This window comes from Nasonia vitripennis, chromosome 4, assembly GCF_009193385.2.
Source record: "Nasonia vitripennis strain AsymCx chromosome 4, Nvit_psr_1.1, whole genome shotgun sequence".
Lineage (NCBI taxonomy): Eukaryota > Metazoa > Arthropoda > Insecta > Hymenoptera > Pteromalidae > Nasonia > Nasonia vitripennis.
In genome coordinates, this window is record NC_045760.1 from 29982271 (window position 1) to 30008401 (window position 26131).

Consider the following 26131-nt stretch of genomic DNA (forward strand, 5'->3'; position numbering starts at 1 on the left):
GGGACGACTTCGATCCTGTTGCTTTTTGCTCGACTACTCTCTTTTGGGTAAACGATTTTTTATACCTGCGGGGGCGTTTTTCACGCGTTCTACTATACCTGCTTTTTTCAGGATCGGAACAAGGAATACATGCTTCGGTTGGATCAGTAATTATAGTGTCTGGAATTAACAGAAGTAGAGAAAAGTAAGAGATAGTAGGTATCACGTTTATTAATTAGTTTATTAATTAATACAATGCTTAACTCTCAATGCTTTGCACTTTCAGAAAAATCATCGTCGATAAAGCACAGCACCCACAGACCAGCCTTATACACCCTCTGGCTGGGAAGAAAAGATGCATTTGATCACAGCGCAATACTCGTTCACGAACAGCTCAAGGGTAAGTCGGTTATTACCACAGCCAGTTGCGAGCCACTTCTCGATGGAACCGACGACTTTTCCCTCGGCGTTGAGTTTCGTCAAGTAAAACAGGTCGTCATTGGCGGGGCTGGAAGTGAGCAACACGAGTCCTCCATCTGCCGAATTGCGAATTGTCGGAATTGCTGAACCGCACGACACCGACGTGTTAAACTTGAGATTGCCCTGTTGATCGAAGAGCCAAACGTCGACGCGGTAGTTGTCGTATCGAGCTACACCTATGTTCCCGTGGGCCGTTGATACTGTCTTATGTAATAGACCGGACAGGCTCGTGGAGAAATTCGCCAATAATTTGATCGATCCTGTGTATGGAATAATCGTTTGAAATATGTTATGTAAAATGGACTAGCTCACGTCCTACTGAAAAATCTGATTCTGCCCTATGGGTTGCTACAATTTCTTAAATGACTATAATTTAGTTTGAGACTCGTGAGATTTTAATATAATTTTTTAAAAACTGAAATATTGCTTAAAATTGATTTAAACGTGTATTTTTGAGCATGAATTATAGTTATTCAAAACATTTTATCGACCGTGAACTGCAATTAATTTCTTCGATTGCTTGGAATCTGAGAGCCGGGCTCTTGAACTTCATCGAAACCCCCGGAAGCGTAACCCACGGCGCCACCTCGGAAGTGACGTTATCTTGCGCGTCGATGTGATATTTCCTGTAAATCACGTCGTGATTCTCCGTCGAAGCCGAGATCAGAACGTTACGACCGACGAGGAGTTATGGGGTTCCTGGTTGTAGCACAGGGCGTAGATGAGATTCTTGTATTCGTCGATGCTGCTGTAGAAGTCTCGGTTGAAGATTGGCTCGGGTCCAACGAATGGGAAGTTCCGTTGCTTTTCGTACACGGTTCTTATCTCCGCGTTGGTGTTCAAGGCGAATTAGAGAATCGGAAGCAATATTATTGATCTTCTGAGTATAGAGACATGGTGGATATTTAGCGACTCAAAATATGGACGTCTTGTCTCACTGCTCGACGTCGCACGACTGTCGAGGCGTCTTTGCGAGTTATCGCAAGAGGCGGAGATTTTTTTTCTTCTCGAGGGTGATAAAATAGTATACGGTTGTGAAATTGTTCGATATGCTGCTTATACAGAGACTGTTGACTCAGGGGGATGGGACTAATGTAGAGCTTCTTTTACGCTCCGACTATAGTTTTAATAAAACAGAAAAAAAAAATACGACTTATAAAACTTATTTGTTCGAAAAAAAAAAACCAATGACGCAAAGGTACAAATTGATCGCTCGACAACATCCTCCGCATACAATACAAACCATTTCGCAGCCATTATCCCTTAATTCGCCTCGTTAAGCGTGATGTCACATAAACCAATTCATCCAGCAACAAAAGGGCGCAGTTCCGATTTTGGCCGCCTCACAAGGTATACCGCGTGTATTTCGCGGCGCCACTTCTGACTTTAAATGGTTAATCACCGGAGAATACGCAACGTCACACTCGACATTCGTACGGCGTCAACTAGTGAAACAAGACCTTAGTGGTTCACCATGTGGACTCCGAAAGGTCTTGTCCAGTGACGCTGTAAACCTTCAACAACGGAACCCACGGCTCCGACTACCTGGAGGTTTACCCGTTCGGCTTCACAAGGGCTGTGATCGTGTGATCGGACTATCGCAGTGAGCCGCGATCTCTGAAGTGTACCATAGTGGACCTCAACACTTGCAAGAGCAAAGAGGTGCTTCTGCGGAAAAATAGCCACATTATCGAGCTGGTGTATTTCATGGCCTACGACGATTCTTTTGAACTTTCGAACGAACATGACGAAATATCGGATGAGTTCAGATATGGCTTATCGAGCGATCGGTTACCTATACCTCGATTATGCTTACGAGGATAATTGGTACGTCAATCGAATAACCCTAATGGAATCGGGTGGTAAGTACTTACGCTCACTAAATCTTATACAAAACATGTGATATATAGTCTAAATCATATATTCCACAGGGCCGATGACATAGTGCTGGCGCAATACCGTCGGTCTTTTGTAGACTTCAGCAACAAGGCAGTATCAACAACCTTCGAGAAGATAGGCAATGCCATTCCCGTCAATAATCTCGTCGATGTTTCGCAGTTCGATCGAAGTGGAACACGAGGATCTCGTGTACAATCTGGCGCTTAGCAACTTGGCCGATGGAGGATTTGTATTGTTCACCGTTGGATACAAGGGGGTCGTGTACGAGAACCCCGACACTTACATCTTAACGAAAGTCGTCGGTACTGTCGAGAATAAACTTCAGTCTAACTGTGAAGATAAATCGCTGGGACTACAGGTCGTAGAGAATTACAGGACGAAGGAGTATTGCGCTGTGATTGCGTGTGGCGATCGCGAGAAGGAAATGAAATTGGAACCTGCCCAGGCGGACGTTTTGGTGGTGTGCGTCATCGGGAAGGAAGATTTTTTCAATAATGAAACAACACTTTCATTCCGTTCTAGTAGTTGTTGTACTTTTGTGCGATTCTTAGAATAAAAGTTATGAATTCAAACTTGGAAAAATGAGGAATTATAAAAACAAAATTGTTGATAATGTTTTAATAATAACCATTCGAGAAACCCAGAAATGTATCTCTTGCATGTATTTATCGTAATACCGCGACAGCCTCAGAATAGATTATCGAATAATTTCACAACCGCATTTTTCTTATCATCGTTGGGCAAAACCAGATCACCACCGCACTTCGAATACATCTAGTCTTACAGCGTCTACCAGTGAGACAAGACCTCCTATAAAGTACATTACGATTCATCATGTATTCACGAGGAAAATCAATCGGACTGCTTGCGATCATCTGTTTCTTCGCAAACACAATCAAAGCAGAAGAGAGAATCGCTTACAAAAAGCACTGGGACTTCCCTTCCGGACTCGAACTGTTTTTCGACCCCAGATCTTACGAAGCAAGCGACGAATACCAGAACCTGACCTACGTCATCTGCGATAAGCCCGACGACCTTCAGAAATCTGAGAGAAACTGCACAGCCGTACAGGACACCCAGCCGGAAAGGTCATGCCCGGTGACGTTGAAAAACTTCAGAGCCGATGGCGATGAACTGGCAATTTACCCGTTCGGCTCGACAAGGGCTGTGATCTTTTGGTCCGAACGCTACTCGCTATCGAAACGATCAACGATAAAATGCATCATCCTGGACTTTGGCACCTGCGAAAGCAAAGACGTGCTTCTGGAGGAAAGTTTCGATAGAATCCGCTGGACGTATTTCGTAGCCTACGAGGATTCTTTTGACCTCGTGACGATTTCAAGCACGATTAATAACGGCCACAACAAATATCACGTCGACGTGGACGGTAACGTGACTTTCTCTTCGTGGAAGAACTACCTAACCATGGAGCAGTTCGCTTCAGCTACGGCTTATCGAGCAATCACAGCGGATTCGGAACTCAAAGCTTACCTACACTTCGGAAAGTCGTTCTTCGATGTTAGCTCTACTATTACATCATTGGTGAAGCCCGATGGTGAGTCTCTGAATATTTATCGTCTTGCAAAATCTTGACTATATGAAATAAGCTTATTCTGAATTGTTCCATATAGGTTGGAGAAAAGTGTTGGTGGTATCCAAGAAGTATTCGAATACTGCTTTCATCAGGGTAGAATCAACTGCTCACGAAACGATAGGCATTGCATATGCCCTTACAAATGTGGTCGAAGTTTCGCAATTCGATCAAGAGGGTGAGCTCAAGTTGAACACGTCTGTATCGTACGACGTGAAGGAAGTGAAGTCTCTGGCGCTTCGAAATTTGGCCGATGGAGGATTTTTATTATGGACCATCGGATCCAGTGACGGTAATCCCGACGCTTATTACTTGACAAAAGTCGATGCCCAAGGAAAAGTCGTCGGTACTATCAAGAAGGAGCCGGAACCTAACTGCGCACACAAACGTCCGAGCCTTCGGGTCTTTGATAACGAGGCGAAAGAGCATTGCTTTGTGATCGTATGTCACGATCATGGTACCTTGGATCTTGTTGTGAAATGTTTCGGCGACGAAGATTTCTCCGATAATAAAACGGTAGTTTGATCGCATTTTTGTAATATTTTTGTAGTTTCCTACCCTGGATAAAATTAATGAATGGTATTTATCTACGTCATTATCTACGATCTACTTCGAACTCGGCAAAATGGAGAATTGAAGAAAAATCTGCTGATATAATGTTTTCAAGAAACCCAGAAACGTATCTCTTTCATGTAGCATTACGTAGATTATCGACTAATTTCACAACCGCATTTTTCTTATCATCGTGGGGTGAAACCAGATCACCACTACTAAAAGTCGTCTCAATAGTCGTACGGCGTCGATCAGTGAGACACAAGACCTCGTACAAAGTACACTTCGAATCGCCATGTCTATAAGAGAAAAATCAATCGCACTGCTTGCGATCATCTGTTTCTTCGCGAGCACAACCAGCGCAAACGAGAGAATCGCTTACCAAAAGCACTGGGACTTTCCATACGGCTCCAAAATATTTTTCAACCCTAAATTGTACCGACAAAGCGACGAGTACCAAAATCTCACCTACCTACTGTGCAATTTTCACGACGAGAAATTCGAGAGAAACTGCACAGCCGCACAGGACACACAGCCGGAAAGATCATGCTCAGTGACACTGGAGCATATCAACACCGATGACGACCTGGAAATTTACCCGTTCGGCTCGACAAGGGCCGTGATCTTCTGGTCAAAACAGGTAACAAAAGGATTACCGATAAAATGCATCATCTTGGACTTCGGCACCTGCAAGAGCAAATACGTGCTTCTGAAGGAAAGCTTATTTAGTATCCGCTGGGCGTATTTCGCAGCCTACGAGGATTCTTTCGATCTTATCGTGTCCAATTCGTTTAACGTACGAAACAAATATCACATCGACGTGGAGGGTAAGGTGACTTTCTCTCAGTGGACAAACCATGAATTATCGCGGCTTGGATTTGGAGACGAGGACTATCGAGCGATTGTTGCGGATTCAAAGCTACAAGCTTTCCTGAACTTCGGATACTCGCTTTCGATCTTCGATCGATATTCGATTGTAACGTCGTTGATAAAGCCCGACGGTAAGTCACTGAACATTTTACCGTAACAGTAGCGTTTTAACTATAATAATAACGTACGTATATTCGGAACTACTTCATAGGTTGGAGCAAAGTGTTGGCTGTATACCATGATCAAATAGGTTATTTCCAAAAGGTGGAATCAACTGCCCACGAGAAGATAGGCGTTGCTGTTGTCTATAATCATCGCGTCAACGTTTCGCAGTTCGATCAAGAGGGCGAGCTCAAGTTGAACACGTCGCTAACGTACACTTTTCACGTGAGATACCTGGCGCTTCGAAACTTGGCCGATGGAGGATTTCTATTGTTCACCATCGGATACGGTGGAAGCGAGTATCACTTGACGAAAGTCGATGACCAAGGAAAAGTCCTCGGTACTATCCAGATGGAGCCTGAACGAAACTGTGGAGGTGAAACACCGAGTCTTCAGGTCTTTGATAACGAGGCGAACGAGTATTGCTTTGTGGTCGCATGTTGCGATAATGTCTATGCTAAGTTGGATCTTGTTGTTAGATGTGTCAGCGATGAAGATCTTTGCAAGAGTGAATTTGTCTTTTGATTGGGCTTCTCTTTGATCAGATTTTTTTACGTTGCAACAATATGTAAGTTGTTTATCCTAGAATAAAATTCTTCTTCACATCAAGTATTTTTTCATCGATCATTTATATCTACTGATCCGTTGATAATATTTCATTCGTATTTATTGCTGGTACGCATTTAATAACCGCATGCAAAAAAAATGGAGCGATAACCTTAGTGGATAAATAACAAAATTTGTGCTTTCGCTCAATTACATTTTACGAACATTTTCTAAATCCCTCGAACAATTATTCCAAACTCTCCGACAGTTCATTTACCCGCAACTCTCTCGTTTCGCCTCGGATTTGTATAATATTCCTCGGGCTTTTCTCGGCGCTTTTACGAGCAGCTCAGGCGCGAGAGAGAGAGAGCGACGTTTACGTGCATTATCGCGCTCATATTGTTGTTGTCATTACTCACGTGCGCAGCTCTCGCTCGCTCTCGCGGTTTTTGCATGTGCGCGGAAATGCTTCGAAGGCCCCGCAACAGCAGCTGCAATTTTGCTGCTACTGCTATGCGCGTTTATAACTTCTCGGCGCGTATATTTGCGAAATTGATGTTGCGGCGCTAATTGCGTTTCTTCTGTACAGGAGATATTCAGATTTTTGAAAAAATATCGATAAATTTATCGTTGTTGAGCGGTAGCTCACTATTAATATGGATAATTATACTGGAATATTTATTTAGTCAAGTTTAAAAAAGCTTAGGCTGCAGTTATAGTACGAACGGCCCACAAGTATACAGCAGACCTTGCGAAATGCTGTTTGGCGCAGGTAACAAACCGCTGTATATATGCCCAAGGGATCGCGAATTTGGATGAGGGAAAAACGCTACGCCACCTATGGTCACAGTCGGACAGTCCAAAACGGCTTTGTCTTGCAGCGCGTATCAAAATTGTAAGATTAACTTGGATTTTCTCGAGTTTTTTAATGAAAATTTTTCGGGATGTAAGCTTGAAATTTTTATTTTAAAAGCTTCAAAATAACGAAAGTATTTCAGGTTAATAAGAAACCAGTTTTTGTTTAACGTCGACCTTTCGGCAGTGCCTTCGGATTTTAAATACAAATATCGATAAACAGTTATAAATTTGACAGCTGATTCCCTGCGAAAAACTACTAAAATTTTATAACTCGCTTATAAAATTGCGCAACATTGTACGGCGGCTATACACGTCGCATCGGAAATCTTTCCGAAGTTTCGAAACAAGCCGTGATTCGGGCCACGGTAAAAAACTACTACACCTTCGGCACCCTCGCTCGAGGATGAAAAAACGTAAAAGTCGAGCGCCAAACCCGTCGATCGAAGGCAACGTATACACACACACCATCGCACGCATATATATATAAATAGCGGTTTCGAAATTCGCTAATGCATACACTATAAACAATAAATAAACAAAAACCAATAAAGTACTCGCACCGCCCGCATAATCATCACTTAATTAAAGAGCTGCTCATAATCCTGCGAAGTTAATAGCGGACGAGGGAGAGAGATCACGTGTCAAGTAACGCGCTCTCGAGCAAAAAACTAAATCGTCCAATTAGCACGCGGCAAATCGAACCCGTGCGTCTGTGTATAATATAATGCGGCTAATAAAGGCAAAAAAAAAAAAAAAAAACAGCTTCGAAAAGATTCTCACGACTCTCCGCTTGTCCGTCTACTCTGGGCCACATGATATAGGACTGTTTGTGTCTTCGTTATTTTGGCGGCGCATCGTGAGATTGATTTTTTTCTTTTTGTCTTTTGATGAGCTTTGTTTTTCGGAAGAGCCGAAGATTTTCCGTTCTCGGTATTGTATAAACTATTAGCAATATCTTTATCGAAAAAGTATGTTTTCCAGGAGAGGAAAGTCATAATTCTCGGCGCGTCGATTTCTACGCTTTTGAAATTTCAAATATTAGCTCTGCCTGCGCGTACAGGTGTCAAACACAGCGAGGCTTCTTTTTGCTTTATTTATTCTTCTGCGAAAATACGTTTGACGCAGCTCTTATCCTTGACTTCAAGTCTCTCACTATACCAATAACAATGAACACCTGCTTCGTATAATTGAATAATCATCGTTCGCAGTATATCCAATAACTTTAAGTCTCGTCGTAAATTAAAACGACAATTGCATGCAATCAAGAGATAAGTGAATCCTAAAGCCAGCAAAAAATCCAATTCTCTCCACAAAGCCGTCCTTATGCCGGCAGATCACTCGCGCTAATAACCCCTCGATATAACCAAGCGAACGAGCGAGATAGAGACCGAGTCATTAAGGCAGATCGGATGAGGCGTGCCATGGGTCTGTCTCGCGCGATATCTCAATTTTTGAACGCGTCGAGAGTAGCGCGCGAGACTCGAGGTTAACTCGAGAGAGAGAGAGAGAGAGAGGAGTTGCAGCCGAGAAATGTATACACATGCGGGACCAGCCCGAGGGCAAGACTCTCGGAGGAAAGAGAGAGAGAGAGAGAAAGAGGCAACAGGTTTGCCAGAGCCATAGCCGATGAATAACCGATAATAGTGTCCATTGTGCCCTCTGCGCGTGTGCCGATATGGGGATGGACCGAGCGACGGCTCGTCTAACAAATGGCCCATTGTTGAGTGCTATTTCGCGCGCTTCGACCTCTTGTGTGTATGTATTTAGAGATGCGGGATGTATATATGATGAATTTTTGAATTTTTGAAGGATGAAATTTTTTCTAGCGATGGGCGTGATTTAAGATTCAAACGAACGCCTATATATGTAAACCGAATGTCTACTCGCTTCACTTCCGTGTGAGACACAATAGTGTAAACTCGTAATTGTTGTACCTTTAATAAATCTTGTCATATTCTTTCTCCAAGTATACATTTAATTTGTTCAACCCTGCGTACTCTAACAACAGATGTGGACTTATCGGAGAAGATTAATTTTCATGATCACGAGATCAAAATTTTTTTTTATCATTTCGATAAATTTTGTCAACATACTATAAAGACCGCATACGCGATGAGCATAAAACAATAATCGTTAACGTCAAAAAAAAGCGTCATTACACAAATACCCTATATTCAATCGAAATAAGAACGCAATATAACATGTCGAGCGTCACAGCGCAGTAGAAAAAGTCGTGCACGACAAGCCATCGCCACCCAATTAAAACCGACAATGTTTCTCGGTTCTCCCTCGACAAAAAAATCCTGCATAACTGGCATTACGCACAGGAAGCGCGAGAACCGCCGCGAAAAATTCCCGCTGCAGAAGGACTGCAAAAGAAGAAACTGGACTCGCGCACGCACACAGTGGATTTTTTTGTCGAGGGAGAACCGAGAAACATTGTAGGTTTAATTGGGTGGCAATTATGGTGTATGGCTTGCCGTGCACGACTTTTTCTACTGCGCGGTGACGCTCGACGTGATATATTGCGAGCTTATTTCGATTGAATATAGGGTATTTGTGTAATGACGCTTTTTTTTTTGACGTTAACGATTATTGTTTTATGCTCATCGCGTATGCGGTATTTATAGTATGTTGATAAAATTTATCGAAATCATAAAAAAAAATTTTGATCTCGTGATCATGAAAATTAATCTTCTCCAATAAGTCCACATCTCTCTAAACTTGGACAAGAAGAATCTCCCCAAAAAACCCTATATCGCTAGAAAAAATTCAAAAATTCATCGTATATACATCCCGCATCTCTAAATACATACACACAAGAGGTCGAAGCGCGCGGAATAGCACACACACATGAGCACGAGGAGAAACAAAAGAAGAGCTGCGCCGAGGATCGTCCCGCGAAAGCGAAGGAGAAAGAGGGAGAGAGAGAGAGAGAGAAGTGGCCCGATGCCGGTTATTCTCGATCGAACGCTTTTTGCCGAGCCGTCGCAAAGCTAATTGGACTCGGCTATAAACGAGTGAGCCGACAGCCGCTTCTTCTTCTTCTTCTTCTTCTTCTTCTTCTTCTTCTTCTTCGTGAAGCTGTACAGCGCGTTCTGCGCACGAAAGATGTATTATTACGCAAAACGATCGAGTCTCCTGTATATTATACGATCTTTTTTAGTGAATACACAAATGGTACTTCATTTTTATCCTCAAAGCGGTGAAAAAGCTTCCACTCGATTATAACCGCGAAACTACAAACTTCCCCTCGGTCCTTACACATCACTCGTGAACCCTCTCCGCTCGCACGTGTTCGGCGCAAAGTGTCGGCGTTGCTTAAAAACCCTCCATATAAGCCGGCCTTTTACAAGCTCGGCTCTCTCCTTATCCGTCTCCCTCTCCGGCGTGTCATATACCGCGCATTACCACTTCTTTTGCTGCCGTCTCTGCTGCTCCCCTCGAACGTAAGATATCGCGCGTGAACGATCCCTTCTATATATATATATATATACCGCGTTACAAAGCCGATCAACAAGTGGAGAGAAAGAGAGAGAAAGATGAGCCGCTAAAAACCTGTCCCGCTTAATTACATTATCGGTCACATCTCTCGCAGACATTACAAAATATCCTTTATCGCACGCCGTCGATTCTCTCACGACCAGGATCCTTCTTCTCATTTTTTTTCTCTTCTCTCTCACGTGTCCGTGTGTGTATAATCGTCGGCCTCGAGTATAGTCTCCTTTCTTCGAGATTTTTATTCTTTCGGTTTTTTTTCCTCGTGCGAGGGAGCCGTGTAGAAATGATGCGGTTGATGTGCAGGAGGGAAGAAAAAGAAGCTGCAGGGGGTCTGTCTTCTTTTTTTTTTTGCAGCCGATGCTTCCTCGGGACGTATTGATTTTTTCGGGTTTCGGTATACCTATATGTGTATACTGCGCTTGATATTTCGCTCGCTCGATTGGACGTGAAGTGAGCAGACTCCTGCCTGTTGAAAATAAATGAACACGTAAGTAAGTTGTGTATAAAAATAGAAAAGTCTGACAAATCGTGGTTTAAACTACTGGTGAGAGCCAGATGACGGATATCAATAAAATGCAATGTTTTTCCTCCTCCTTCTTTTATTGACGTGAGTGAGAGTGTAGATGTTACACGACAATGTGATTTTAAAAAAATTTATTTTCGTCTCATTTTATCATTGGAATGCGCGACACTTGAGAATCTCGCAGTCTTCGGTGCAAAAGAAATCAGATGGAAGTCGATCGAAATCGTAGCACGAGATTAAGGCTGCGTATAATATGCTATGTGTCATTCTACTAGTAATCGCTTGCCATAAGTGGTTCCATTTTAAAATATCTTCAGAGCCCACCTAAACTATGAAAAATCGTTTCGGTTGATAAAACTTCCATCCAATTTCTTTTTCTATCCGAGACACGGCGAAGAGGGATGGTAATTAATACATCCGTACATAAACGAGAAAAAAATCTTACAAAATAGATATTAAAGGTAAAAACTTAATACACTTTCGACTAAATTACAATAAAATCGTTATACAACGCAGTAAGGGCTGGGTGAGATTGTACATAAAAATTACGCATGATTCATCGCTTGTCTCCTCCTTTCTATGTTCATTCTCATGTATAGAAGGCGCGTAATTTTTTATGCTCGTGTGTGTATGTGTGGATAGACATATTTTTTTCATCGGACAAAAAAAGCGACAGCGGTTTATGGAGAAAATCGAGACCGCATTTTTTCGGTATGATTTATCTGTAATGTATGTTTCTGCAGTTAGTTTGTTTCCTTCCCTATTACGTCGTAGAAAAATTATCGACTTAACTATGCGCGCCGTCGCTCGGCCGTTCCACTCTTCCGCGTTAATTCGCCGCCATCAGACGACGAAGAAGGAGAAAGAGCCGAGCGAACCGAGTGTCGAACGCAGCGAAACAACATATCGATCTCTTAAGGCTAATAAGAGTAATGTACAATCGAATAAACGCGCGATGAGTACGAGCTACAATTATGTCGAGAAATAATATGTATATAATCGTAATATATAATATATATTTATCAAGAGACTGCAGAGGTTTGATCGTCGAGGTTTTTTTCTTTGTTTTATAGAAAGTCGACTTGAGATTCTTAAATTTTGCCTTCAATAAATATCTCTAGATTTGTACAACCTAAACTTATTCTAAAATACACTCTTCGTTTAAATTACGCATAACTTATACATAAAACGCTCTGAATTAAACTTAAAAGCTAAGAATATCTTTTCGTTTCCCAAATTTAATAATATCGAAATTTTTCTTTGAAAGAATTTCGCAAAGTAACATCTAATTTAATAAAAATAATTTGTTCGACACTCTCGACGATCACCTGGCCTGTCCCTTGATTTAACATTATGGTGGTGTTAAATAACAGACATGGGAGAGGACATATTCGGCATTATATAGTTTCCTCAATCGCAAGCGTGCGTTAAGTCGATGGCTTATTGATCTCGTTTCTTCTCTTGCTTTATATACTTTCTCTTATATACTCGTTAATACGTGTCTCATCTGAAGATAATTGATATTTCGCTTTTTTCCTCTTTGCTATTATTTACCATTATTATTTATTTCATTTTCTTTTTGTTTCCTCGATTTGTACTGTAAAATGCAAAAGACATTCCACGCAAAAAGAAGCGAGAGCTGTTGTGTAAGAGTTAATTGGAGAATAAAAAACAATGAGGGGCGGGTGTACATGAGATAAAAGGCGTCGTTATAAATGTAATTATCAAAAATCCATCGCTAATCACTCGTATGAAAATACTGGAAGTTTACACTTGAAGGAAAGTCAGCTGCGCATGGCTTACATACTATTCCTAACAGAGATTCGACGGTCATATATATATATATAATATATATAACAAGATATATTCGTTTTCTTCTTTTTTTTAAAAAGAGATTCGAAACCGAGGAGTACGATAGTACAAAACAAAAAATTTTTGAATTCATAATATTACCAACGAAAGATTTATAGATAAGTTTTTGAATATACGAAATTATTCGTAAAATTTTCACAAAGGTTCAGGCTTTTTGCGCAATCGAATGTGCGATACAATTTTTCTTTGAAATATCGAACACGAATGCACAGCTTGTTTGACATCTTTTTTTTTTGAAAGAGCAATCGCTTTTTTCATGGAACGCAATACATTAGTAATAGCAATAATTGCTTGTTAGAGTCATTTATAAATTATAGTTATATGTATAGCTGCTCCGGTATGATAATGACTTTCGTTTCGCGGGAACCTACGCAGGAGCCCACGTTTTATTTGAAAATTTAATATATAATATATATATATGTCTCTATATACTGAATGCATTTTAATATATTAAATAATCATATAGCACTATATTTCTATATTCATTGTCGTTAAGAATAATGAAAGAAAGTGGGGGAAGGTTATTATAAACATTTTGTAAAAATAATAATAAAAAATTAAAAAAAACTCGTTCTCGTCTCCTCTTTCCAGCTAAAGCGCGTTTCACGTACAAAAAGCAACGATTAGAGGCCCTGTGTTCTCGATTAACTACTACAGTGCATTTACAATAATTCTTTTTTTCAATATAATATCAATAGTTAATTTTTTTTTTTTTATCATTTATATCTATCCATAAAGCACTTTCACACCTTGCAAAAGGCAAAGTCTGAGAGCACGGTCGTTTTCCTACTGTACTCGATGAATTATTCGTATTTGTATTTTTTTTCCCTTTTTTTTGCTAAGAGTTTGTTTTCTTGACCCGCTGTCTACAGAGTAAAAAGTCGATACAACGAAAGTACCACATCAAAGTTATGATTAGCTAGGTTTCATTTTCTGTTCTATCTCCTTCATCTTTCAAGTTTCAATAGTACGTTTCAGTCAAGAGTCGGACAGCGATAAAGGCGTTTAGCGCATTAATTTACCGACAACTTTCTTTATTAAGCCAATTTTTCTTTAAAGACTGCACTCTACTGTAACGGGCTCTCGCAACGTAAATATATATATATATATATATATTTATTTTAAATTCAAAACCGATTGACGCTCTCTTAATTCAACCAATTTTTCTTAATTTTTTTTTTTCAACTTTTTATAAGCGAATTCAGAACAATAGCAATTTATACTTTTTTGCCTACTAAGGATTAATAATCGATGCAGTCTCAAAAACCTGTCATACATATTTAAAACAATGCAAACATAACTTGGGTACCCTGTAATAAGCAGGCGTTTTCCAGCGGCGAAGCGCGCATCCGGTACTGCTTACCGTTATACCGGTTGCGTCGAAGCTAGAATTTACTTTCTTTTAAAAAAAGCGAACGAAAAGAAAAAACACCGTCTCCGTATCGATAATAGTTTGTACGCTACGAAAAATCTAATTGGTCTTTGGGTTTTATAAGTCCAACCCAGCAAATGAGAAAAACGTTAATACATTCTTCGATTACTCGTGTAAAAAAAGCTACGCTACGCGTATGCACATATGTATGGGACGATGATTTTTTTTCTATCAATCTTTCGTTTCATTCGTTCACTTCATCCCTTCTCTTTTCTTTCTAACGTCCTATACTCATATATCATCGTATAAAAAGGGCTACGAATTTCGGAAAACTAGCAGAAACGAGGTCGCTCGAAGTAAAACGATATCGTTCGTTCCCTCTTGGCGCGAGGGAGAGCCTAAAATGTGGGGGGCAGAGTACCGTGAAAGTCGTGTTTATAAAACCCCAAAGACGAGATTTCTAATTGGCAGTAAAGAGTGGACGTTGCGCCCAGCGCAAGATGCATTGTTTATAGCAGCAGCTTCTGCGGCGGGGCGAGAGATGAAAAATTAGTGAACCTCAATCGTAGTTGAAGACTCTCTCCCTTCATTTTTCTTTAATGCGTTTGAAGAATTGTGGCGGCGCCGAGCAGCTTCATGATTTAATTGATGCGTGGTGGTTACACGTAAGTAGCCATTGTGCCCGTTGGTATAGGTGGTGGAATCTCCTCTACCGGCCTACCCTTCGGTCCGTATTGACCAATGAAGGATCCGTCCTCCGTGAAACGTCCTGAGAATAAGAGAAAACATGCTCGTTTCAATAAACTTGTCGATTCATACGTTTTCAAAATATTACGTTATTACAATGCAGTTGTCTACAAAAGCTTGATTGTTCTTAATGCGATAAGCAACAAGAGCTTACTATGTAATAACTTAATATTCTAGAGAATCGGAACGCAGAAAACAGATTTTCTATAGGAACATTTAGAACAGCCATAAAAACTTTGTTTATACTTATGCTGACAGAAGATATTATAAGGACTCGAACTTTTTTTATTTTTGTTGATAGTATAACAATGAACGTGTTAGAGAATGACTGTGTAACGTATAACATTGTGTGACAATTTTGAAGCATTTGAATTGTATATCTGTATTAACATCTCGTGATTTGTTGTATTGATAAGTATAGTGAAAAAATAAAAAAATGTGCTTCGTCACTTACCTTAAACAAGCGTGGCAAACGCTTGAGAACTAGGAGGCTGCTTTCGATGCCGACCGTACTGACCAATGAATGACCCATCCTCGTTCATACCTTCTATGTGAAAATCAAGCAACAAAAAAGAAACAAATGGGTAGGACAGATGACGATTAAACGGGATGTAAAAAATGCAAAATCAAGTTATGTCGAGCAGGTGACTCGAAATAGGTAACGATGACGTGTGGCATTCGCACATCGAGCTTATGTGTAAATTTGCTCTTGACTGCTCAAAAATTAATAAAAAACATAACACGTCTATGGATGTTAAATTATCTAAAGGATAAGTTACAGCTAGCATGGAAGGAAGGTCAGGACACATACCCGTATCGCCTTCGCCATACTCCGCCATCGAATCGGTATCTGATTCTGGGTGTTTGCCATCGTGATGCGACGAGGATGCGAGAGAGGCTCTTCCGCCGCCAGACTTGTTGTCAAGCGGTTGCGAATACTCATGGAAGCCACCTTCGTCAGGATAGTCGCCACGACCGGCCGCCAATTCTCTCTCGTGAACTGCGTATTTGCCACCTCGATTGCGTTTGATAACGCATACGATGATGAGAATGAAGAGCAAGAATGCAATGGCCAGCATCATACCTGAGAGAATTGTCATAAGTTGAGTACCATTTTATTTTTGACAAGAACTATTTCATTATTTTAAACGAAGCTTACCAATGAACCAGCCAGCAGTTGCAACGTTTTCTTGAGCTTGAATGTATGGTCCTTCATTGCTCGTTTCGACTTCTTGCGCAGCGCTTTCAGTCATGTAGTCTCCATCAACGGCAACGATAGACACGATGTATGTACGTCCGCTTTCGAGTCCGCGGATCTACAGTTCGATTAAAGAAATATCGTTAGTTTATGATGAACTGACTATATTTTAATTTCAACAATAATATATCGAACCTCGATTTCGTTGGTCAACTTTTCGGCATCAGTTGGTATTTCGATCGTTTCACCTTTCAAACGGTATTTAGCGAAAAAGTGACTTCCTGCAAAACCATCGGTCTTCTGTTCCCAAGTGATTCTAACATTCGATAAACCACTTTCCTTTGGAATATTGATCCACGAAAAGGTTGGCTTATCTGGGCGTCTTGAAGCTGGTGTTCTTTTCTCCACGAAGAAACTAATTGATACGAAAATTTAAAAGCAAATCAATATTTTTTAACTTATTTGTAAGATTAAAGTTATCAAGCACATTAATCGACTGAAACTTACGGTTCTCCAGGTCCAGCTCCGGTAGTGGCACGAACGCTAATGCGGTACTTAGCTTCCGGCATTAAGGAAGCCAACTTAGCACTTGTTGCTTCGGGATCGGTGATTTGTGGATGCCTCTCCATTTCATTTCCTATTTTCGAACCGTTAACTTGTTGGAAGGAGATTCTGTAGCCCGTTAAAATACCATTTATTTCAATAGGCTTCTTCCACTTCAGTAACATTGACGTAGAGCCAACTGGATAGGCCTCCAAGCCCATAACAGTTCCCGGTACTCCCTCTGGAGTTTCGAAGCTGAGAACTTCAGAAGGTGGTCCGTTGAATCTGCAATGGTCGATTCATCAATTTTAGCGCAAATTTTTATTTTGACATCATATGCAAAGTACTAAAGAATGCAAGTTGATTCTCACCTTCCATTATATGCCCTGATTCTGACGAAATTTTTGCTGAAAGGAATGAACTTAGTGACCAAAGCGTACGTCTTGTTTCCACCCTTGACATTGTGTTCCCTTGGGTTATTGGGTTCTCCGTCCTTGTCAGTCCATGTTTCGATTTTATAACCCCTCAGTTCACCTTTCACCGTTTCCTCGGCAACCGGAGTCCACGACAACAAGGCAGTTGTACTTGACCTCACTTCCACTAAAGTGAAATTACCAGGCGACGCCGTCGGTACTGAAATCGAAATTTTTCGTTGTTAAACTTTATCAATTTTAGTCGTCGCCTAGTTCGCAAAAATAATTAAAAATACATTACCATCTTCTCCAGAGTAACCAATCACTTCCTGGGGCGGTTCGCGACACTCTCCTTTCTCGTTGAGCGCACCAACCTTGATTTTGTATTTTTGATAAGTAGGCTGATTATTGATCACCAACGTGTTCTGCTTCCAATTCGTGATCTCTTCGATTCTCCAGTCTTCTCCTGGAATATCACGTTTATAGTACACTTGGTACTTGAACTTGGGTGCATTATGCTCTATCTGCGGCATCACGGTCCACGAGATGACAAGATTTTGCGGGTCGTCTCCTCTGCCCATCACGTTATCGGGATTGTTGTAAGGTACATCCGGCAAGGTTGTACAAACGTGGCTGTGCTGCGACGGCTGGGACGGTCCTATTAAATAGCACACAATGTTTTAATATACTGAAAATGAGTCAATCTTCATTCTAAAATTTACTCAAAGTATAACCCTTACCAATTTTGTTGTACGCGATGACGCGGAAAGTGTAATTAGCCCAGGGAGACATTTGCACTGCGTATCTCTGCTCGGTGGCCGGAACATGATCCTTCGCGTACTCCCAAGTGTCGGGTGTGAAAGACGTATTGTATTGAATGGCATATCGTAGGATCGGCGATCGATTGTCACCCATAGGGGTCCAGCTGACGAAGGCTTGATTGGACGTGCAGGACACGCCTAGCAAAGTGGGCGAGTTCGGGACGTCCTGTACGATAAGAGTAGCTTGTGCTCGAGCCTCGTCAAGATCAGTACGAGCCACGCAGGTGTAAGTGCCCGAGTCCAATTCCGTAGTCTTGGTGATCATCAAGGAGTAGTCGGTACTGCGAATAAAACGGGGCTCGGCCTCGAAATCGATAGGCTCACCCTTACTCAACCAATCGATATGCAATTCCAGAGTAGAATCCGTCACCGCGTTACATCGGAACGTCGCCGTTGCGCCGGCTGCTACCTCGTAATCTTCCGGTACGTCCGTTATGCGCGTGTGTTCTTTGACTGCCAAGAAGCCTGTCGCGTTTACCTTTCCGAACTTGTTCGACGCGTGACAATTGTACTCGCCCGCGTCCGAGAATATAACGTTTTCTATCTCCAAATCACCGGATTCCAGGATCTTGTATCTTCCACCGGTCAGCTCTTGACCGTTTCTCACCCACTTGACTTCGGGCTTGGGAGCACCGAATACTCGACAGGTCAATCTGATGGTCTTACCATCCACGGTCGACTCGTCCATAGGCGGTTGCAGGATCTCGGGCTCGAGTGCCAGCACGTTAACGTAGACATCCTTGTAGACGTAACCGAGAGAGTTGGTGGCGTTACAACCGTAATTACCGGTGTCGTTCTTCAGCAACTTCTCGATGATGATGGAGTTAGGCGTAACTTTCCTTCTTGGATTGAAAGGTGCCTCGGAGATGGGCTTACCGTTGTGAATCCATTTGATCTCGGGTTTGGGCACACCGGTAGCCTCGCACTTGAACTCGACCGTCTCGTCCTCGGCAGCGTTAACGATCTCGGGCTCGACGGTGAAGTACGGCACCGATAACACTTCCAGATTTATCGAGTACGACTGAGCTGAACCCACACCGTTAGATACGTCACACGTATACGTTCCCTCATCGTCAAAGTTCACATGTTTTATAATCAACGACTTCCCGTAATTTCCTTCTGTCACCCTATCGTTCGGTCGTATCCTCTGGCCGTTTTTACTCCAGACTGTCAATGGTAACGGCGTCCCGCCGAATATACAGAACAGCTCGATCTTTTTACCACGAAGCGCAACCTCGTTCTTCCTGCTGACGTACTGCTTGACGGGCTCGCGTTTGTTCGAGCTCGCGGTCGAGCCAGTGGAGATGACGTTCAGGAGAACTCTGTTACCGAGCTTGTACTCGTTTCTGAACAGCGAGGTGGCTGCACAGGCGTAGTAATAGTCGTCCGAGGCGTCTAGCTTCGTGACGTTGCTGAACCAGAGGTTACCCTCCGGATCGAGAGTCATCCTCGAGTTATTGATGGATTTGATGGTACCGGCATGGTCCTGTATGAGCCAGTACACGTTGGGCTTAGGCCAGCCGTCCGGTGGTTGACAGGTCAGCTTGTAGGGATCGCCCTCCGATACACTCAGGGTCACTGGATTCTGGTCTTTGAAGGAGTTCAGCTCGGCCTTGCGCACGAAGACCGAGTTCGAGGTGGCGATACCCCATTCGTTCTTTGCGAAGCACTGGTACTGTCCGAGATCCTCGTCACGTGGCTTCGAGATCACGAGAGTACCGCGGCCCGGCTGCTGCGATATACGGTCGTCGTAGGCTTGCCATTTGAAGTCTTTGCCGTTCTTTATCCACTCGTATCTGTGAAAATACGGAAAACGGATTAGTTTTTGCTTTGTGCGATCTTTGGGAATGTTCTTGTTGCGCAATTGTTTCTAAGGATCGTTACGTAAATTCATAAAAACAATAGATTTGATGTGTTTTATAAGTTTTTGTGCTACGGTATCAATGCATGAGATCATACATTGTAAAAAGTGGCCTTCCAAATAAAATATGAAATAAATAAAATTTGGTAAAATTATTTTAGTTGTTAAATCAATTAAACATTTGGAAAATTTTGATTGAGTTAAGGTTCTGTCAAGCGTGAAATGCCCATAATTAGAAGAATGCAAAATTTCAATTCCATCAATTTCCAACGAGGAAAGTAGTAGGTAATGGAGAAATGACCACTCCCATTGAGCCAGGCAAGAGTGTACACTGAGCAAGTAAAGTATCTTTGTCAGTGGTAGTGGTAAGTTTAAACTCCCAGAGGCTATGAGGTCATCCAAGTAATTAAGACCAGTTACTCTGGCTTCACTGTAATGTAGCCGTAGGTTCTGGGTAGGGTAAAGCGGAATCTCCTGAATGAAAGACTTTTGGAGATGAATGCACCAATTGAAATTCCAGACAATTGATACATGCCAAAATTAATCAATGAATACTACGATGTATTGTGCAGCAATCATCAATGTTTTGACATTTCAAGATATAAATTGACTTATACATTAGAACACGTTGTTTGTTATAAATTAACTTAGAAAAACTTTGTTTAATTAATAAAAATAGGATACTCACAAAGGAGCTGGCTCTCCTTCAGCCTCGCACTCGACAAGAAATGGTTTCTCATTCTCATTGACGCTGACTTGTGCCACTTGAAACAGCAATTCATCTGTAGGAGGCTGTTTTGATATCCTTGGCGGAGATTGTGCTAAAATAAGATTTGGCAAATTACAAGGAGGAAGTGACGCATTCGCAGAAATAATTCACAGGTAATAATGAAACATCTTCCAGCGATCAAGTTCAATGGACTCTAATACAAATATAGCAACAAGGAAGAGTGTAAAGCATTAATTCCAACTCTCCTTTGGGAACTGTTCCATGCAAATGCTTTAAAATTATTCAATGAATTCAGACGAAATCAATCAAAGTGTTGACACACATGTAGTCAATCATAATCATACTCACTTATAGCCGCCGCATGCAGCACAAGTGTGGCAATGATGCACGCCGCGAACCTCATCTTTGCTTGCTAATCGTTCCTTGCTCGCTCTTTCTCTCTACCTAAAAGGAAAATTCAAATTGAAATAACAATTGAAGAGTAGTTACATTGTAAGAGCTAAGCTCTATTTATCGAGTTGATTGCTGCACAACGGTAGGCCAGCATCACACTCAAAGAAGTGGACAGGCTTTGATCGGCCAACCAGACAGCGGCGGGCAAGGTCAAGGAAATTTTATTAAAACAGATATCTGATGGACCAAGGTGATCACTAAAATAGACTGACCAAACTTTTCCCATGCAGCGCAAACAATCCTCGCATTGCAATATTCTGATTCACGTCAGGTCTACCGCAATAGCCGGCAGAGTACTTTCAATAAATTTAAATTTATAATAAGTCGCTACTGAATACATTAAAACAAACGTCGAGTAAACAAAAAAAAAAGTATCGCGCATACACGAGCGGAAGTCGCGGAGATAAAAAATATATAAATCACACAACTTCTATTTAGTTCAACATTGCAAACGACGCTTCTCGAGAAGTCCCTTGCGCAACGAGCGTTTAAGGGCCGGAGTAAAACTGGGACGTCAACGTCCTCCTCCGACATTGCACAACTCGCGGACTTGGCATAATACACAGTGCGCGCCCGCACAGCACAGTATACATCTGGAGGCAATAATCCCCGGGTCATTTAAAAAACCGAACGCGAAACATAAACAAACACCGATGCAGCGGCGCACGAGAATATAGGCGAGGCTTTTACGCGTCGCAGCTGCCGTGTAGGTATAATCAACGACGTCGAGCCGCCGTATATACTTCAATTAAGATCGAGTATGGAAGCAGAAAAAAACGGACAGTCGCGCGCGAGTATATACCTATATAGGTGTGTGTGTGTGTGTTTCGTAGAGCCGATATCGAACGCCGTCAAGGCTTCCCGGCGGCGGCGAGCGTGCGGGCTGTTATTTTTTCTTATTAGCACACACGCTCTCTGCGCTTCGTTTACGCCATCCGCCGAAAAATCCAGGCAGGTAGATATAGCGCAGCATCGACCAAACTCGTTTTAATGGCACTGCGCGAAGCGCCAGCGCGCGCGCGCGCGCGCTCGCGAGGATGATCTCATCGCCGCTCGCTACGAGTATACCTATATAGTATATGTAGCTCCGGGCGAAGTGTGTAATTCAGGTCCTCGAAAAAGCGAAACCAAGTGACACCATCGTCCGGAAATAGAAATCGACGTAATGCACGCTAAGGGGGGGGGGGCCCTTAAGGTCTATCACTCCGTGTCTCCGCGAGACACACACGGTACACGCCTATAAGTGCTGCGGGGAAAGAATAGTCAGCGAGCGTGAAGGAACAAAAAAAAAAAAAAAAAACGGCCGGTATATATCTACCTATACAAATATCACAGAAGGGCCTCGCAGGTGACGATCGTCGTCGGCATCCTTTCAACTCTCCTCGCGGCGTTATCCTTGCTGTATACACAGAGCGGCGCGCGGTCACGATACAATACACAAATCCGTGAGCGCGATGGCATCGCGCGCGTATATACACTCCCGTGTGGCTCGCTCACCTCCTCCTCCTCCTCCTCCTCCCAACGCGCTCGAAGGAAGCAGGAGAGAGAGAGAGAATACGTGTAACGGCAGCGACGGCCAACACCCGTGCGTGCGTACGGGCCCCGAGAACGGCCAATTAAGCTAGTACTACTTATGCTCTCCGTATGCGTATAGTCGTTGCTTCTTCGTCTTCGGTATGTGTAATGCACGACGAGAGCGCGGGAGGATCGATCGCGCGCGCGCGCGACGCGCCTGTCAAATCGCTCTCGGTCTCTAGAGACAAGGGCCGATGTCAAGGGAATATACAAGGTTTATATAGCGGCTGCGCTTTTCTCTCGCGGGAAACGAGATTTCCCGGGGCAGCTGCACTAAACGGCGCGGCGTCCCCGTACCTATACTGCACAGCATTGTGTATAGTAGCGCACGAGGGGGGGGGGGGGCCTTGTACGAGACACAGGACATAGGTATACATAATGGGACTCACCGAAAGTCCGCAGCTGCTGCTCGATGCGCCGCCGCCGCCGCCGCCGCCGCGTCTCTGTCCTGTACAGGCTTGTCCCGGTCGTTATTGCGTCCAGGACGATGAGAATCTTTCTCTCTCACACTCGGCGCGACCAAGGCATCGTCGTCTCTCGGCGAGGAAAACCACTGACTCGCGGCAGAGCAGCACGCAGCACTGCACTGTACACTCTCCGCGCACTCACTATAGACACTACTACTGCCCGGAGCGCCGCCGACTGAACTGGACTATAGAGCACCGTTATAACTCGCCTCTCTCTCTCTTTCGTATTGTATACGCGCACCTTTCTGTATCTACTATAGTGTGTTACGGCTATAGCTCCGTCTCTGTCGCCCCTCAAGGGCTGAGTACGCGGACTGCAACAGTATATATACACGATGTGTTGCGGTACCCCCACCGCAGCTGCTCGAGAAAGCCGATTCATAGGAGCGGCGCGCGCACCGCTGCAGACTACGCTCGGGGCGGGGTCCCGGTGATTTGGCGCGAAATTACGAATTTCGCTATGTATATAGATATATGTATGTTTCGCATTCCGCGTCGTCTGCGCTTTCTTGTGCGTATGATCGATGCGCGAGTGGGAGAGGCTGAGAGAGTGAATGAGTCCTGATGCTGATGTGTGCGTGCGCTGATGTCAGACGCGTAAGTAGTGAGAGAGAGAGAGAGAGAGGAGGAATAAGTGAGGTTAGGAGGTGAGAGGTTGATATCGATTACGAGTTTATATGAGTCAGAAGTATCTTTTTGTTTTGTTAGGATTAAAATAAGATTCAAATATATATGGTAAAAATTAAGGCTTCTTGGAATTTGCTGAAAATTCAAATGATGTGGATAATAGACAAAAATGTATCATCCTGGAAAGCGTACAATTCTCTCAAAGAGCGTAGAATTTAATAAAACTAGATTACCCACGACGTTGGGGTCAAAGATCTATAGTGTAGGCGATATTAAAAGGAAATGAAAATTCCCCCATCCAAGCATGAAGGGATAACTTTCGAAATCGCCTTGACTTTGGGTATTATGAAACTTCTTATTTGATAAGTTATATTATCACGAGGAGAAAAAATTCTCGTTATCGGCGCTTCTTCCGCCACAACAACAAACTGACGATTACAAGTTTGTTGTTAGACCAACGAATTTTTGAACAAATTCAATATAGTCACGTACTTTGTTGAATAAGTATCGAAACAAATGAGTTTAACCGAAGATGCAAATTTTGCGCGGGAAATACAAATATTCGCGCATAAAACGAACGGCAACGCCAAAGTACCGCTCGTTCCGAAGCCTATATCTCGGAAAAAAAAGCAAAAGCGAATCACAGCCCGACGGTCATGCATCGAGTGTATTGAATGCCAGCCGAGCTAGCCACTCGTTACGGTTGCCGTAATTACTGTTATCCCCTAATCAAATTATATGCGTACGGGATGGAATCTAGGCACAGCTGGAGAGATTTTTGTTGAAAAAAAAAAAAAATATAATAAAATTTGTTTTTAAACGTAACAAAATTTTTCTTCTAGTTATAAGTAAAATTTGAATTTTTAAACAATAGTTATTGTAGTTCCATGTTGCGTAACGTCCACGAATTTATCCGTTAAATTTAAAAGCTTCGAAACTAGTGCAACTTTACTTGACCGGAAGAAGACGACACCGCCGACGCGTTTATACGGGGCTTTCAGAGTTACACACACACATACGCACACGAATTTGATACCGCGTGATATACACTGGGAATATAATAACACCTAATCAAGATCGTGTTTCATTATCACGAACTTCACCCTGTTACTCGCATGACGTATTTCAATACGAATTTTTTCAAGGTCCATCTAAACATTAACAATTTTTCTACTATAAATAATATTCTTTATCTATTGACTAAAAAATTACGTTACCTCATCACATGCCTCGCGTCTGTCGTCGACAATGGGATCTCCTCAGCAAAGCGAAACCATCGACTCAACGTACGTTAGAACAGCAAACAGCAGCTCTTCACAGAGAGATACGAGTCGAAAAGGTCCACAGGCGCTGATTTATTTTACGAGCCCTCGTTTACCGGGCGTCAGACTTCCGCGAGTCAGGCATCCGAATAACTGCAAGCTGCGCGACGAGAGAGAATATCTACTTACAGACGCTCTCGAGCGTAGAACTTCATTTTTTGGCAAACATTCAGAAAATCCGAATTACGCGCCGAGAGGTAAACAAACTCGAACTGCAGAGGTTCTTTTTTTAATTTCTGTACAATACGCAATTTTTACAAACTTTTGCAAAGCGCTATAGAACGCGCGCGAAAAGAAGGGAAGAGCTATTTTTAAATTCGAAATAGTCGCGCCGACTTCGGGGAGGTTTATTATTGACGAGCTACCGCTATGTGTGTCGCGAGCGAGCGGTTGCCGGGCAGTAAAATTCGCAGTAAAGAATCTCTCCCTTTTTTCTTTTTCGTTCTGGATCAGTGTATTAAGGCAGGGCTTTGCGACCTACATATCGATCTTGAAATTGCAATCGCTACCGTGAGATTACGCCTCGCCGCTGCGGAGAAATGTATTGTAGCTCGTAGGATTGTTATATTGTCCCTCTTGTAACATACAGATAATTATCGCTGCACTTTGTCGATTGAAAATTTAACGACGTTTCGTTGGCAGATGAATGACTGTATTGATTAAAAGCAACAAGGCTGCGAGCGAAATAAATGAGTAAACTGTCATTCATTGGATTGCTGATTAAGAAGGAAGTTCCGATTACGGACCAGTCGGATCGTTGCCTTTACGTCCGCTAATTAGTACGACATATGCGTACAACGAAAATTTGAAAACGGAATATTTAGGAATGCGTTTTTTTTCGCAAGCGCTATATGTACGGCGGCTGTTATAAAATACAGTACTTTATCGCAAGTGCAGTTTGAGAGAGAAGCATAAACGATAGCTGCTTACAAATTAGCGGCGCGTACCGTTTTCGCAGCCGCAGCTGTTCCGACGTCAGTGAACTCGCTGTGTTACATTCAAGCGCAAAATGGTTTTAGCAACTTCCCGTCGCTCGCAATTACATAATCGAAATACACACCTTGCTATCATATTTTCTCAAGGAATAGAATGACTGCCGAGTCGTTTTTAGAGTAGGATTGTAGGATTAGAGCAGGAAACGCTTGTGTAAATGTATCGGACACTCTTTT

The 26131-nt window shown here is 42.6% G+C and overlaps 3 protein-coding genes across 8 annotated transcripts; 2 read left to right on the plus strand and 1 right to left on the minus strand.

Annotated features, from left to right (window-relative positions):
* Positions 1-5: 5 nt before the first annotated feature.
* Positions 6-4479, plus strand: LOC100122991. Of its 3 annotated transcripts, XM_016989919.3 has the most exons (5): positions 6-47; positions 112-184; positions 266-2321; positions 2391-3913; positions 3990-4479. In XM_016989919.3, the coding sequence occupies exons 4-5, from the start codon at positions 3193-3195 to the stop codon at positions 4472-4474; spliced, it is 1206 nt and encodes a 401-aa protein (XP_016845408.1). In that variant the 5' UTR covers positions 6-47; positions 112-184; positions 266-2321; positions 2391-3192; the 3' UTR covers positions 4475-4479. The 3 variants fall into 3 exon arrangements, with proteins under 3 accessions (XP_016845408.1, XP_031786701.1, XP_032455193.1); XM_031930841.2 differs by lacking the exon at positions 6-47 and having other exon boundaries at positions 55-184; XM_032599302.1 differs by lacking the exon at positions 6-47 and having other exon boundaries at positions 112-194.
* Positions 4480-4499: 20 nt separating this feature from the next.
* On the plus strand, positions 4500-11622 carry LOC100122981. Its single transcript, XM_001606539.3, has 2 exons — positions 4500-5502; positions 5583-11622. Exons 1-2 carry the CDS (start codon positions 4797-4799, stop codon positions 6056-6058), a joined length of 1182 nt encoding a protein of 393 aa, XP_001606589.1. The 5' UTR covers positions 4500-4796; the 3' UTR covers positions 6059-11622.
* Positions 11078-23445, minus strand: LOC100122973 (neuroglian). Of its 4 annotated transcripts, none has more exons than XM_031930839.2 (12): positions 22936-23445; positions 20867-20962; positions 20477-20609; positions 17847-19723; positions 17408-17764; positions 17065-17326; positions 16658-16978; positions 16346-16565; positions 16112-16268; positions 15764-16036; positions 15407-15496; positions 11078-14974 (listed from the first exon to the last, which is right to left on the minus strand). In XM_031930839.2, exons 2-11 carry the CDS (start codon positions 20919-20921, stop codon positions 15408-15410), a joined length of 3744 nt encoding a protein of 1247 aa, XP_031786699.1. In that variant the 5' UTR covers positions 20922-20962; positions 22936-23445; the 3' UTR covers positions 11078-14974; position 15407. The 4 variants fall into 4 exon arrangements, with proteins under 4 accessions (XP_031786699.1, XP_031786698.1, XP_031786696.1 ...); XM_031930838.2 differs by having other exon boundaries at positions 15407-15499; XM_031930836.2 differs by lacking the exon at positions 15407-15496.
* Between the last annotated feature and the right edge of the window lie 2686 nt (positions 23446-26131).